At 44.6% G+C, this 16,929-nt stretch overlaps 1 protein-coding gene across 1 annotated transcript in view; it reads right to left on the minus strand.

The window, feature by feature from the left end:
• LOC148539267 (arylsulfatase D-like) overlaps positions 1 to 16,929 on the minus strand; it is a 67,223-nt gene that overhangs the window by 41,138 nt on the left and 9,156 nt on the right. Inside the window, exons 3-4 of the mRNA XM_088451528.1 lie at positions 15,509 to 15,637; positions 13,984 to 14,105 (exon numbers count right to left, since the gene is read on the minus strand). Of these exons, the coding sequence (XP_088307654.1) occupies positions 13,984 to 14,105; positions 15,509 to 15,637 (251 nt within the window). The remainder of the gene's footprint in view (positions 1 to 13,983; positions 14,106 to 15,508; positions 15,638 to 16,929) is intronic.

A 16,929-nucleotide genomic window follows, 5' to 3' on the forward strand; every position in this document is an offset into this window, starting at 1 on the left:
GATGTTGAGTCAAGGTGATACACACACAATAATTGTTGTGTTTCCTGCGAGGAAAGCCTAAGCACCGAAAGCATAGGGTGATATACAATATATGAGATATGTCTATTATAATTAGTCCATGCTAAAAGGCATAATGCAGGAAAAGGATGGCGAAAATAAATGTTTAACTAAAAGGATCTCTAAAGTCCTGTTTTGTGATTAAAGTCCACAATGGACACAGGAACACCACACATAACACACATCAAATATGACTGACAGAAAATAATAAATAATGAATAAATTCTATACGAATGATATGTACAGTGTCAGTCAATATGATCGCTACTGACACCAGTTATCGTTGATTGGTAAAGTCTGCAATGGACACGGAGACACCATACACAAAAAAGCATCAAACATAAAATGAATCAATGCAGTGCGTTTGATATATATGAAGTCAATCGGTAAGATCGCCACCGATGCCAATCACTGTTAAATTCTCCCAATATTAATAGGCATTATTAACACGGATAATTGTAAAAATATTAATTGACAAGGTGCAAAACCAGGCTAGACCTCAAGACAAAGGGGTCTAAAACCTGGGTGTATAGGAATAATGTTGGGAGTCACATGATTGGAGAGAAACAGTAAAGTCTGAGGTGAGAGAAACGCTCTAAGTCTCTTCTGCTGTTTCCAGTCAGTCAAACTGGAAATGAGAGAGTGACAATGGTGTACCCTCAGATGAAACAACAGAAAGGCACTTCTGCTTTCTGAGATGTAGCTGTGTCTGAGCCCTGATACCGCTGGGCATTGCAGGGGGAGTCACTTGCTAAGAACTCAGATGAGAGAGCGCATCTGAGCGATAGTGAAAGTACCTGTGTCAGAGGCGATTTGGCTGGAGTGTGGTGTGTGTGAGATCCAGGAGCTGAATGCTGTCACCGCAGGACGCGCGTTTCGCCGGGAGGGCTTGATCACTTGGTACACCCAGGTTTTAGACCCCTTTGTCTTGAGGTCTAGCCTGGTTTTGCACCTTGTCAATTAATATTTTTACAATTATCCGTGTTAATAATGCCTATTAATATTGGGAGAATTTAACAGTGATTGGCATCAGTGGCGATCTTACCGATTGACTTCATATATATCAAACGCACTGCATTGATTCATTTTATGTTTGATGCTTTTTTGTGTATGGTGTCTCCGTGTCCATTGCAGACTTTACCAATCAACGATAACTGGTGTCAGTAGCGATCATATTGACTGACACTGTACATATCATTCGTATAGAATTTATTCATTATTTATTATTTTCTGTCAGTCATATTTGATGTGTGTTATGTGTGGTGTTCCTGTGTCCATTGTGGACTTTAATCACAAAACAAGACTTTAGAGATCCTTTTAGTTAAACATTTATTTTCGCCATCCTTTTCCTGCATTATGCCTTTTAGCATGGACTAATTATAATAGACATATCTCATATATTGTATATCACCCTATGCTTTCTGTGCTTAGGCTTTCCTCGCAGGAAACACAACAATTATTGTGTGTGTATCACCTTGACTCAACATCTACATATTTTGATTATTGTATCTATACGTAGGCCCATAAATAAGTGTGATCTAATACGGTGAAGAGATTTTGCCTTCGTAATTGATTTTCATTAAAAGTTAAGTTTTAATTAATTCCTATATTTTTTTATTTCTCTTTGTATATACTGTTATAAGAGTGCGCCCAGTTAGACATATTTGTCTTTTTCTAAGTTTTCGTTCTCCACCCAAACAGTCTTTTTTATTGCCTGCTTCATCTATTTCTACCATATGGCCATTTGTTGTACAAGTGATCACCTTACTGTATATTATTGTTGTTATTTTTATTTTTATTTACTATAGATGAGGCTGCCTTTAAGTACTATACCTAGATTTCCATGAAAGGTTTACCATGTTACTTGTGTCATGAGAGACATATTACTGGTTACACCCATCTATGTACCAGAGCTATACTTGTTACCCTTTTAAGTGTATTTTAAATTTTTCATTACTATAAACATTATATTGATCTATGTTTGTTTGTGTGTGCAGCACTCTTCCACCTACTTTTTACTACATTTGTTGTTGTTGGGAAGAGTGGCATTATTCCCAGGTGGTAAGCAGCAGCCCACACGTTTTTTTTAACTTGATTAGTGCTCTCTTGGCGCCTGGTATTCCAATGTTTGTTTTCGTGCATAATAGGGCAACCAGAGCCGCAAGCACCAAACTGTTGCCACAACCCTGATCCCATTCGCCAAGAGACTTTGGGAAAGGACCTAAATGGTTATTGCGTGTAGTATGATGGCTATGTGGTCCATGTATAAGGGGGTTATGGTGATGCGATACGATGCAGATAGAAACCTAACATGCCCAACATAAAAACTATTAGTGAAACACTATTAAATAAGTATAGTTTATGCTTTTATGCTGGGTACACACTAGACAACTTGCACACAAGATGGTCGTCTAGATTTCCTTGAACTCCTGGACAAACGATATAGTGAGGATTTCTGCCCAAATTTAAATAAGGGGCTGTACTTTCTAGAGGGTATATAAAGCAGGCTTCATTTTAGCTCTGCATAGTTCTGCTGTGTGACTAGTGAGGCTTGGGGTATACCTGCTGAACGATGTACATTGCATTACTGCTCTGTTTTGTTTTGCTAGCCTTAACAAAGTGCTTTTATACTACATTCTCTTGTGATGGATACTTTTCGCGATCAAGTTATGGCATCATATGCTGTGTCTGTGGTGTTAGCTGATAGAGAGAGGGCCAAGAATAGGAGAAGCCTGAGATCATGCTGGATAAAGGAGTGGTTGCCTCAGAGGGAGACTTGCTCTCACATGCCACGGCTTATGGAGATTCGGTAGAACAACCTGGATGACTACAGCAATTTCCTGGGCATGGATGACGCCACCTTCCAGGAGTTGCTGCGTCTATTGACGCCCTACATCCGGAGGCAGAATCCCAAGTTGCGGAGGGCCATTTCTGCTGAGGTACCTGGCTACAGGAAGATCCCTTGCTGACCTCAAGTTTGGCTCCCTCATGTCCCCTCAAGCTTTAGGCCTCATTATCCCAGAGCAGGCTTGCCACAATCTGCTTCTTCCAAGAGGAGGCAGCCAGCTCAGCACAGCACAGCAGGGAGGGGGGTAACCCGACTTTGAGTGCGGCGAGGGGCGTGACCACGCGATCGGATCATCGTGACCCTGCAACCCACTACACAATGAAGAGATTACCAGCATTGTGTAGCCATGGGCGAAACCACGATGACAAGATGCAGTGCGAATCACGTCATCAGTTCCCCCTGGACCGGCCACTGGTACAAGGTGGAAGCGGATGCCAGTGGCGGGTGCCGGTGGCTGGCGCCGGCCGGGAGACTTGCCCACTCTTCTGGGGGGCCGGGTGCGACACTTGATTTTCGGGAGAGTAGGCAAGTATGTCCCAGAGACATGCAAAGCCTTTATTACTGTCCTGAGGCAGCAATACTTTAAAGGTAAGAAAAAACACCACTTTTATTTCTCGTGCAAGAAAATTATTTTTTATTATAAAAGTTCAAACTCTGCACAGTGTAAAAAAAAAAAAGATGGCTGCATTTTTTTTTCTGTTTCATAAGGTATAAAATACAATGCAACATACATATAATAGTTTACAAATTTGAACATTTAATGGTCAACTGTATGTGCATACATATTAATATAACAAAACTTTTAAACTATTAGCAAAAAATTAATCAACAAGTTTTAGCGCTTCCAATAACTTTGGTGGCTATGATATATGTTGCTGAATCTCCCCTTATGGCACGTGTTTATTGGCCTAGTCAAATGAACTGCAGAAGCAGCATATATCATAGAGCACCAAAGTTATTGGGAATGATAAAACTTGTTGGCACATATATACATGTAACACCCTAGCTGGTTACCAATACCATACATTTGATATATTTACAACCAAAATGGATTCATTATTTAAAGTTATTAAATGATACATATTAGGGGTGAGCGGGTTCGGATTTCTGAAATCCGAGCCCCCCCGATCCGAGTCAGATCCGAGTCAGGCTCGACTTTTCCCGCCTGACTCGGATCTGAAATCGAGGCAAAACGTCATCATCCCGCCTTCCGGGTCTCGCGGGTTTTGGATCCTATATAAGGTACCCGCGTCGGCGCCATTTTCTCACTCGGCTGTGGACAGTGAAGAGGGAGGGTGGGAGTTAGGGCTGGCTGGGCTGTGTAGTGTAGTGCAGAGTAGTGTTGTGCTGTGCTGCTGTTGTCCACTACTTCAAAGTCCATTGGGGATGGCTGGACTGTGTTGTGCAGTCAGTTCTCCATAGGGGCTGTGTCCACTCCAAAGTCCTGTGCAGTGTCCCAGTCCTAAAGGGGTGGTGTAGTGTTGTCCAGGGGGTGCTCTGTCCATCAGGGGTGCTCCCCCCAAGTGCTAAAAAAATAATATTTTTTCTGTGTTTGTGAATTGTGTGCGCAGTAGCCGCACGTGCATCAACAAAGTAGTGCCAAGCGTGCGCCTGTGTCATAAGTAAAGGGCCGGCTGGCTTGACCGTTAAAGGGTGCTGTAACCCCCAAAGTACACTCCAAACCAAATAACAAAATATTTTTTCTGTGTTTGTGAATTGTGTGCGCAGTAGCCGCACGTGCAACAACAAAGTAGTGCCAAGCGTGCGCCTGTGTCATAAGTAAAGGGCCGGCTGGCTTGACCGTTAAAGGGTGCTGTAACCCCCAAAGAACACTCCAAACCAAATAACAAAATAATTTTTCTGTATTTGTGAATTATGTGCGCAGTAGCCGCACGTGCATCAACAAAGTAGTGCCAAGCGTGCGCCTGTGTCATAAGTAAAGGGTCGGCTGGCTTGACCATTAAAGGGTGCTGTAACCCCCAAAGTACACTCCAAACCAAATAACAAAATATTTTTTCTGTGTTTGTGAATTGTGTGCGCAGTAGCCGCACGTGCATCAACAAAGGAGCAGCGCCAAGTGTGCGCCTGTGTCCCATAAGTAAAGAGCCGGCTGGCTCATTTCTTAAAGGGTGGTGTAACTCACAAAGTGCACTACTCTCCAGCAAAAATAAAAAAATATTTTCTGTGTTTAGCCGCACGTATATATCAAATCGATATAACATAAATGGAGGACCAAACTTTCTCCGCTAAAAATAAAATAGAGAAAGATCAAGAACCACTTCCTCCTAGTGCTGAAGCTGCTGCCACTAGTCATGACATAGACGATAACATGCCATCAACGTCATCTGCCAAGGCCGATGCCCAATGTCATAGTAGAGGGCACATACAATCCCAAATGACAAAGTTCAGGAAAATGACCTTGAAAAAAACATTTAAATCATCTGAAGAGAAACGTAAACTTGCCAATATGCCATTTACGACACGGAGTGGCAAGGAACGGCTAAGGTCGATCCCTAGTATGTTCATGACTAGTGGTTCAGCTTCACATGACGATGGAAGCCCTCCTCCCACTAAAAAAAACCAAAAGAGTTAAGCTGGCAAAAGCACAGCAAAGAACTGTGCTTTCTAAGAAGATATCACAAATCCCCAAGGAGAGTCCAAGTGTGGTAGTGGTTGCGATGCCTGACCTTCCCAGCACTGGACGGGAAGAGGTGGCTCTTTCCACCGTTTGCACACCCCCTGCAAGTGCTGAAAGGAGCACCCACAGTCCACTTGCTGATATGCAAATTGAAGATGTCACTGTTGAAGTACAACAGGATGAGGATACTGGTGTAGCTGGCGCTGAGGAGGAAGTTGGCGAGGAGGATTCTGATGGTGATGTGGTTTGTTTAAATCAGGCTCCGGGGGAGACAGTTGTTGTCCGTGGGATGAAAAAGCCCATCACTGTCATGCCTGGGCAGAAGACCAAACATTCCACCTCTTTGGTCTGGCAATATTTCTATCCAAATCCGGACAACAACTGTCTTGCCATATGTACCATATGTAAAGGTGGAATAAGTAGGGGTAGGGACGTTAACCACCTAGGAACATCCTCCCTTATACGGCACCTGCAGCGTGTTCATAATAAGTTACTGTCAAGTTCAGAAACTTTGGCTAAGACCGTAAGCAGTCCAGGGACACCTAAATCCCGTTGTCCTGTTGTATCCAAGCGCCTGCAAACCACACCGTCAACTCCCTCCTCGTCAATTTCCTCCTTAGTCAGGATCGGAAGTAGTCCTGCAGGCCATGTCACTGGCATGACTGACTCTCCTATCCGGGATTCCTCTGGAGGATCCTGCATTGCTACGCCTCCTGCTGCCGCTGCTGCTGTTGCTGCTGCTGGGAGTCGTTCATCATCCCAGAGAGGAAGTAGGAACACCACTACTTTTACTAAACAATTGACCCTCCAACAGTCCTTAGCGAGGAGGATGAAGTACGACAGCAGTCATCCTGAAGCAAAACGTATAACTGAGGCCTTGACTGCTATGTTGGTGTTAGACGTGCGTCCGGTATCCACCATTAGTGGAGTGGGATTTAGACAATTGATGGAGGTAGTGTGTCCCCGGTTCCAAATCCCGCCTAGATTACACTTCACTAGGCAGGCGATACAGAGACTATACAGAAACGTCAAAAAAAGTGTCCTCAGTGTCCTGAAAAATGCAGTTGTACCCAATGTCCACTTAACCACGGACATGTGGACAAGTGGAACAGGGCAGACTAAGGACTATATGACTGTGACAGCCCACTGGGTAGATGTATCACCTTACGCAGCAACTGCAGCAGCGTCACCAGTAGCAGCATCTCAGAAACGCCAGCTCGTTCCAAGGCAGGCTACGCTGTGTATCACCGGTTTCAGTAAGAGGCACACCGCCGACAACCCCTTAGAGAAACTGAGGGAAATCATCGCCCAGTGGCTTACCCCACTTAGACTCTCCTGGGGATTTGTGATATCTGACAACGTCACCAATATTGTGCGGGCATTACATCTGGGCAAATTCCAGCACGTCCCATGTTTTGCTCACACAATAAACTTGGTGGTGCAGAATTTTCTGAAAAGCGACAGGGGCGTGCAGGAGACGCTTTGGGTGGGCCGAAAAATTTCTGGCCACTTTCGCCATTCAGCAACTGCGTGCCGAAGACTGGAGCGCCAGCAAACACTCTTGAACCTGCCCCGCCATCACCTGAAGCAAGAGGTTGTGACGCGGTGGAACTCAACCCTCTATATGCTTCAGAGGATGGAGGAGCAGCAAAAGGCCATACAAGCCTATACATCCACCTATGACATAGGCAAAGGAGGGGGTATGCACCTGACTCAAGCGCAGTGGAGAATGATTTCCGTGTTGTGCAAGGTTCTCCAGCCCTTCGAACTTGCCACACGTGAAGTCAGTTCAGACACTGCCAGCTTGAGTCAGGTCATTCCCCTCATCAGGCTTTTGCAGAAGCAGCTGGAGAAAGTGAAGGAGGAGCTAAGATGGAGCGATTCCGCTCGGCATGTGGGACTTGTGGATGAAGCCCTTCATTCGCTTTGCCAGGATTCCAGGGTGGTCAATCTGTTGAAATCAGACCACTACATTTTGGCCACCGTGCTCGATCCTAGGTTTAAAGCCTATGTGGTGTCTCTCTTTCCGGCCGACACAAGCCTGCAGAGGTGCAAAGACCTGCTGGTGAAAACACTGTCAGCTGAAGCAGAACGTGACACGTCAACAGCTCCTTCTTCATTTTCTCCCGCAACTGGGGCTGCCGGGAAAAAACTTAGGTATCCTAAGCAACCCGCTGGCGGTGATGCAGGGCAGGCAGGACCAAGTTTGGACATCTGGTCCAGACTGAAGGACCTGGCAACAATTTCTGACATGTCTACTGTCACTGCATATGATACTGTCACCATTGACAGAATGGTGGAGGATTACATCGGTGACAGCATCCAAGTAGGCATGTCAGACAGTCCGTACCTGTACTGGCAGGAAAAAGAGGCAATTTGGAGGCCCCTGTACAAACTGGCTCTATTTTACCTGAGTTGCCCCCCCTCCAGTGTGTACTCCGAAAGAGTGTTTAGTGCAGCCGGGAACCTTGTCAGCGAAAGGCGTAGGAGGTTGCTTCCACAGAATGTGGAGAAGATGATGTTCATCAAAATGAATTATCAGCTCTTCCAGGGAGACCAGCCTCCAGAACGTACAGAGGGACCTGTGGTGGTGGATTCCAGTGGGGACGAGTTAATACTCTGTGAGGATGAGGATGTACACAACACTGAAGAGGGTGAGGAATCGGTGGATGAGGAGGATGAGGATGACATCTTGCCTCCGTAGAGCCAGTTTGTGCAGGGACAGATTAATTGCCAGCTTGTTTTGTGGGGGCCCAAACGAACCAATCATTTCAGCCACAGTTGTGTGGCAGACCCTGGCGCTGAAATGATTGGTTTGTTAAAGTGTGCATGTCCTGTTTATACAACATAAGGGTGGGTGGGAGGGCCCAAGGACAATTCCATCTTGCACCTCTTTTTTTTCTTTGCATTATGTACAGTTTAGAGCCTAGTTTTTCAAACTGCCATCCTGTCTGCCACTGCAGTATCACGCCTAGATGGGTCACGTGTTTGTGCCGCCCACTCGTGTCGCTTAGCATAGTCATCCAGCTACCTCGGTGCAACCTTTTGGACATAATAACACTATTGTGAGGTGTGAGGTGTTCAGAATAGACTGGAAATGAGTGGAAATTAAGGTTATTGAGGTTAATAATAGCATAGGAGCAGAAAAACCTACAAATTCTTTGATTTTAGCTGTTTTTATGCTTTTTTTCAAAAAAATACAGATCCAAAACACAAAACCCAGAACCCAAAACACGGAAGGGTGGTTTTGGCAAAACCAATCCAGATCCAAAACACGAAGAAAGATCCAGATCCAAAACCAAAACACGAAAAGTGGCCGGTGCACACCCCTAATACATATATAATGTCTGTGAAATGATGTGTAGCTGTTATTGAAAACATGTGCACTGTAGTTCATTCTAATATATGTGTCTGTGGGGGAATTTAAGATGTGTATGGGCATGCTATTGTATTTCATTATATATGTATATAGACACCAACATGTATGATATGTAATGCTTGTACAATATATGAAGTAAAAAGTATATACGTTTCATGTATTTACAGAACAGTTTATATCAGGGGTAGGGAACTGTTTTCTGCCGAAAGGCCATTTTGATATACTGTATATAACATTATTCGCGGGCCCCGTGGATGGCCATGTCCCCTCCATGTGAGATCACACGGGGCAGGGTCACAATCACTGGTGATTACAGTAATGCCTGGAGCATCCTAAGGATGCTCCGGGGAGCTGTGAGGGCAGCAGTGTGTCCTTCTGAAGTGTCCTAAGGATGCTCCAGGTGGCACTGCTGCATAGATTCTGGCTGCAGGGTGACATTCTAGGCACCCTGCTAGCCAGATGAGGCTAGCAGAAGAGGGCCAGGTCAAATGATTCCACGGGCCTTATACGAACCGGAGAGGGAGCCCCAGACAGGGCTGTGGAGGCTGGCGGGCAGCGGTACTCACCCTGTCCTGCTGGAGAGGTGATAGCAGCAATGATGTCCAGTGGTAGAGTCGGAGGTGCCTACTGTATCAGCGGGGTTCCTGTAGGTGGTCACTGGGGTAGCGGTGGAGCAGCTCCTGTGAGACTGAGGCTGACAAGCAGCAGTGGTAGTGCCAGATCGCTGGAGCTAGGAGAGGCAGCTACATTATACAGCCGGCATATGATTTCAGCATCCCTCATTCGGAAGTGGGCTGTGGCCATGATAGAGGGAGGAACCAAGTACTCTGGTGTGTTGTTGGTAGTGGCAGCAGCAGCGAGTAAACTGTCACACTGCACTCAGACCCTCACCGCAGTACCAGAGGATAAAGCACTTGCCTACAGACAACTTTATGTGTGGGCGTTATTTTGGACACGCCGCCTGCTAGTGTCCAGAGCCTTTAACTGTAATAGATTACAGCCCTTTCCTTACTCCACCTAAGGAGAGAGACGGGGAAGCAGACATTAAGGCTGCAGTGATTGGTACAATTGCATAGCTCCACAGACGTTAGTCAGCAAACAGAGGTAAACCAGAGGCAAATACACTGTTACCAGCTCTCCCCTTTATGGGAAAATACAGGGGAACTGCTAGTGACACTTGCTGTACTATAAGCGATGTTATTTTCTCTCTACTTTAAATAAGCCATTTAGAGTAAATAGCCATCATAGTAACCAGCAGCCACAGTTTGGGTCATAATCAGAACTGAAGGAGTTAAAGAATGGGGGCGGGGATTATAAACTATTTCACATCTCAAGTCATTTGAGTCCCAAGTTTACTACTACTAAGTTATAACACAACTGTTATAGATTATATAAATTAGTTGAAATAATACTACTTTGTGGTAAAGAGACAGCATTTCAATCGGTTACCAAGAATATTGTGATTTGTATTCTATTTACTCATCAGAAAACACCAAGAAGGATTATATTCTGCCCCGCCGCAACCAGGCACCATGCATATCGTTGGCAAGCAATTATACCCAGGGCCGGATTAAGTTTTGTGGGAGCACCATCAAATAAAATTGCCAGGGAGAAGAAAGGGGGGAGAAAGGGAGGGAACTGCAAAACTGAAAAGAAGAATGGGTGTATTATAAGTATGAACATCACAGGGTAACATAGGTGGTCAGCAACATAACATAGTTGGTCAACAGGGTTACTGGTGATCTGTAACATAACACTGGTGGTCAGCAACATATAACATTGGTGGTCAGTATCATAACATTGGTGGTCAGCAGGGTCATTGGTGGTCAGTATCATAACATTGGTGGTCAGCAGCATATAACATTGGTGGTCAGCAGTGGTACAGAGAGACGGGGTAGGCATAAATACTTACCGGTACTGATGATGTGTGGGATGATCGCACCTGGATGCTGCTCTCTGCAACAACGATCCAGAAACAAAATGGAAGGGGGGTGGGTGGGAAAATTGTCCAGGAATGACGTCCACATCAACCAGGTTGGAACAACATATTGTTCGGTAGAGCGTACACACTGCACGATTTGCGGGGAATCGTTAACGAGATTGACAGATTGAGCTGCATGAAGGGAAGACCTGAAGATGCAATGGACGATGGCGTGGGAGCGTGCATATTGCGTACACACTTGACGATACCACGTTCCGATGAGTTGGACCAAATCGTTCAAAAAATCGTCTAGTGTGTATGGGCTTTAGTGTCCTGTGAGTAATAAGTGTGCAGTATCTGTGCTCAATTCATGTATTAAACAGTTTAAAACACAAATCTCACAGTTTTAATGACAATATGCTATTAAAATATTTGAAACAAAAGAAAATAAGAATTTCTCCATTGTCAGAATGTCTTGGATTCGATGGCTCAAAATGGCATTTTTTGAACAGTTAGGGGTCAATTCAATTAGTTACGAGGGTGTAAATTGGAGTTGATAAGTCATGGAAATGCTGGCAATAGCTCCTCAACTCGTACCCTGCACGGCCCGAAAAATCTGTGTCAGCACCTCTTCTGTTCCCCCAGCCAGCCCCCACATCCATCCCCGTGCAGCTTACAGGCGCTTACCTTCTCCTATGGCTCCTCTTCGTGCTGCGGTCAGTTCGACAGTCAGTGGTGAGGAGCACGTGACGTCACACACGCCTTGTATCAATTAAATTAAAAAACGTTATTGTACCAGGAAGTCACCGGCAAGCAGCTGCCCAGACAGACTCCACAGTAATGGATAGGATAGGTCCATCTATAACCGCTAGCCTGTGCCGCTGCAACAATCAGTGGGGAGCAAGCAGTCATTGTAGATGGATTTCTCTATGTCCCCCTGACAGTATCGGCAGTAGGAGCCATGGGCTAGCCCTCCTCTCTGTCCGGGCCCGGGACTCCAGTCCCAGCAGACCCCCAATTGTGACCCTGGGTGTGCACATACATTATTTTTATGCAAGCAGGATACATACTGGCTACTTTTGCATATAGCTCATAAATGCTGGACAGTTATATTTTTACACTGCAATTTAGATGTGTTTGGACTAGAGATGAGCGGTTCGGATTCTGTGGAATCCGAACCGCTCCGAACATTGGGGATCCGAGTCCACCCGAACCCTGTTCGGGTGTTCACCGCCTGACTCGGATCCCCGTTCGGGGCCGAACGGCGGCCGCCTGATGTCGGATTCTCACTAGAGAATCCGACATCAGGTCTCCTCGCGTGTAGGGCAGAGCGCAGTGATAGCGCTCTGCCCTACACAGACACAGACACACAGCCGCCAGCGGCAGCTGTGTGTTTGTTACAGCAGCCAATGAGAGTCACACAGACTCTCATTGGCTGCTGCACGGAGGGAGCCGGCTGGAGCTCACACATGAGCTCCGTCTTCCGGCTCCCTCCTCAGCGTGTGACAGAGCGGACGGCGCGGGAGCGGGGAATCAGGTAAGTTTTATTTTTTTAATTTTTTTACTTGTCAAAGGTCCGGGGGCGCTACTGGGGGGGGTCTGCACTACTGGGGGGGTCTGCTACTGGGGGGGGCTATACTACTGGGGGGGCCATACTACAGAGGGGCCTGCTACTGGGGGGGGGCTATACTACTGGGGGGGGGTCTGCTACTGGGGGGGCCATACTACTGGGGGGGATCTGCACTATTGGGGGGCCATACTACAGAGGGGCCTGCTACTGGGGGGGCTATACTACTGGGGGGGTCTGCACTACTGGGGGGGGGTCTGCTACTGGGCGGGGCTATACTACTGGGGGGGGTCTGCTACTGGGGGGGCCATACTACTGAGGGGCCTGCTACTGGGGGGTGCCATACTACTGGGGGGGCTTACTACTACTGGGGGGGCTGCTACTGGGGCAGCCTACTACAGGGGGGGCCATACTACAGGGGGGCCCATACTACAGGGGGGGCTACTACTGGGGCAGCCTACTACTGGGGGGGCCTGCTACTGGGGCAGCCTACTACTGGGGGAGCCATACTACTGGGGGGGCATACTACTGGGTGGCATGCTAATGGGGGGCATACTACTGGGGGGGCCTGCTAATGGGGGGGCCTGCTAATGGGGGGCATACTACTGGGGGGCATACTACTGGGGGCACTGCATAGTTGACCCTACTACTAAGGGGACTGCATAGGGGGCACCACTGCTGGGGGACATTGTGTAAGGGACACCGCTACTGTGGGCATTGTGTAAAAGGGTCACTACTGTGGGCATTGTGTAAAAGGGGCACTACTGTGTGTCGTAACATAAATAAGAGACACTACTTTATGGTGTAATGTGAATCAGGCCCTATGTGCGGTGTAATGCTAATAAGATTGTGCACTGTGACTCCTAGGGCCGTAGCCCACTATGTAAACAAGTACTGTGACTCTGCTGGCCGTACCCCACTGGGTGGGTGCACTACTTTTCATTTCTGCCACTGCTGTGTGGCAATGTGTCATAGATGTGCTTTATACTGTGGTGTCTGTGTCGTTGTGCCGCTGCTTTGTCGCTTAGTAACCAGTCAGCTCACTGCAACCTTTGGCCAATAATGTTGAAAACAATATTATAAGCTGTGATATGGTCTAAATTGACTGGAAATTAATGTTATTGAGGTTAATAATACTCTAGGAAGAAAAAAAAGACCAATTTATGTGATTTTAGCTTTTTTTGTCAATTTTTGTAAAAAAATCCAAATCCAAATCCAAAGCCAGTCACCGCAGTTTGGCAAATCCAAATCCAAATCCAAAGCCGGACGACGAATTAGAACCAAATCCAAATCCGGCAAAAATGGTCCGGCGCACATCCCTAGTTTGGACACACTCTTCCCAAATCTACATCTCTCTGCACATTTTTTATTCGCCCCACCTGCAGTTCATTCTGATCATAAATGGACATGTATGTGTGCACATTGGTAAATGGAATCCTGCACTCTTCTGAGTTTTTCTTTGTAAAGAAAAAAGTAAAATATTTTTGTTAGATTAGTTAACATCACTGGATGTGTGGGACTGGTCAGTTAATGCACGTATTAAACTGATTGAAATATTGCAATATGTACTTACCAGACCTCACAGGATATCTTCCGGTCATAAATGCAGCTCTGCTTGGTGTACATATTGGTGCTGCTGTTATATGCTGGGTTAATTTAACACCTTCTTTTGCAAGTTTGTCAATGTTCGGTGTCCTTAAAAAAATAACATTATATTATAATAAATTATTATTTTTGCCCCAATTTTTTCTCTTTATGTAAACTACGAGCAAGTGCAGCTTACTGTATCTAATACGGAGGTGATAATGACCATAATGGTTGCAGCCAACTAAAGCTCAGCATGGATGGCTCAAACAAAAAAGTAGACTAATTGGGTAACATAAAAATGGGTGCATTTTACAAACACAAACAAAACTCAATATTAAAGCTTAAAGATTCAACAGCATTAAGAAAACTTCATGTTTGTCCCAAGGCATTACAATATACGATAACACATATGCAAGAAGTGCAAAGTCAATGTACCGCCTTTCTCATTTGGATTAGAATTAAAATGGACTTATAATTTCTACTAATGACCAACATTTATGTCCTTCAGTACGGTATCACTTGATTGAAGAAAGTAAGGACTTAAGTGTGTAGTGCTATACAAAGGTCTAATATAAGCCAACAGGGTACCCCCTGTACTCTAATCTTTCACAAGCAGGGTCCTTCTCCCTCTTATTTATTTATTAACAATTTCTTATATAGCGCAGCATATTCCGTTGCGCTTTACAATTGGAAACATTGATAGAACAAAACAGGGTAATAACAGACAGACAGACATTAAGGTAAGAGGGCCCTGCTTGCAAGCTTACAATCTATATGTTCCCTCCTAGCACTATCCATGTCCCCAGTCTGCTCCCACTCATGGGGTATACAATGATCCTTTCTGTCTGTCCATGCCAGGGCACAGGGTCATGGAGTGATAGAATAATGAGATGACCTGGCGGGTGACACCATTTCATTTATAGCTTTGTATGGTTCTGTTTTTCTACTTTGAAAACACATCCAATGCAATATACAATGTAATCGATTCCCCATATGATACTACAGACAGTTAGTGGTGCCATGTAAAAAAGTATAGCAATAAAAAAATAATAAGGTGCACCTTGACCTAAAATCAGATTTAGATGTGTGTAGGGTTATTGGTGTCTGTGGTGGAATGGATTGCATCAGTGAACAACTCAAGACAGTGGATAGCATCTTGCCACTTGGCATGCATCCCCCTTGTGTAGGAGTAGGACCCTTTCTAATTGAGGACAAATGGCAAGAGGCCAGCATAAGGAAATGGCAATAGTTATTAGCAGTGGCCTATGAGGGAGGAGACTGGTTTAACATAGCATAGCAGGAGCATAAAAGAGAAAAAAAATGCAAGAAAGTAATGTAGTAAGGGAAATAGCTGTAGCACAAAAAAAGGAGGTAGAAAGTAAAGTGGAAAGCAGCGGGGTATTTGCAGCTAAGCACAGTAGGAGAAATGTGGAGATTAGTTGAATAGATAAAAGGAGGAATAAAAGAAGACAGAGGATAGGCAAAATAAATTTAAATAGATAACTAGTTACCTTATTGTGTCATTACCATAGCAACCAATATCTCCAATACCAAGATCATCAGCCAACATGATCACAAAGTTGGGCATAGAAATTGCTGATAATGTGTCACTAACTAAAGTTAAGATAATTAGAACAATCCTGAAAAAAAAAAAAAAATTAAAGTTGCAAACAATTATCACTTGTGCTAAATTCATGCTGTTTATCATGTGAATTTTTATATTGTAATGGTTATTATTTCAAGGAATAACCTATTACAGGAATGCATACCAACAAAATCCTGCATGGTTGACACAAATGAATATGAATGATCTACACACACTGAAGGTTGGTAGATGACAAAGTTACATGGCATTAATTATAATAAGTGAAAAAAAGAAGAAAGAAAAAAGAAATACAGCAAACAAATATTTGTTATTAGTATTCCTGTGAATGCGTAGACCAATTTCCGTGGCTTGTGCACATAACTTGATCTCGTATAGGGCCATGTCAGGGACCCCTATAGGCATCCCTGTATGACTTGGACTAGGTCAGAGACAATAACCATATCACCCTGATTGGTACTACACTACACTAGCATCAGGACTGCATCCGTGCAGATTCCCAAGTACTTGTGTAGTGAGGGAAGAGCCTAATATAATGCTCACAATTAATATTCTATAACTCTGCCCGTTATACCACACACCTCTCTTGGTTGCCATCACCTGTGGAAATAAAAGGGATCACAGGTCCCCAAACACTCTATAACAATTGCGCAGTATCTGCGACCCTAACTAGCACTCAGTTAGCTGATCTCCCTCTGTTTCAAGCAATATAGCATAACCTTAGCGATCTAATAGCTTTTGCAAAGACTGAGTTCTGGAGCATATATGGACTAATAAAGGAAGACTTTCTTTACAAAAAGAAGTAAAATGCCTAAATACAAAAATTATATAAATTATAAAAGTTACAATGGCAAACGTGTTCTGCAATTTCAAAATAAAAACATACACAAAATTACACTTGTCTTATTCTCAGCCGGGGGAACAGCAGTCAATGCAGGTCCAGGCTTCAACTTAGAATTGAACCCCCAAAGTCTGACATAGAACTAAATGCTTCCATATCTTTTATCAACTTTTCCACCCCCCATAGTGATGTCATGACTAAGCCCTTGATAGCTGGCTGGTCAGTTAATAACCCAGAGTCCATGCCAGGACCACCCAAGTACCTTTTTATTCAAGTACAAATTACTATACATAGTTTCCCCTTTGTAGTAGCCACTTGAAATATGATGTTTACATTAATATCTATTGTTTAAGCTATAAAATAATTGGAAACAAGACAGCTCTTGATGTGTAATTGATTAGATACCTAATTTCTCCCAAACCATAATTCCTAGGTGCCCCCAAATAAATCTAACCAGCACGTAAACGTCAGGTATATTTCTATGATTT

This window comes from Taudactylus pleione, unplaced genomic scaffold (assembly GCF_031769625.1).
Source record: "Taudactylus pleione unplaced genomic scaffold, aTauple2 ptg000026l, whole genome shotgun sequence".
NCBI classification, from domain to species: domain Eukaryota; kingdom Metazoa; phylum Chordata; class Amphibia; order Anura; family Myobatrachidae; genus Taudactylus; species Taudactylus pleione.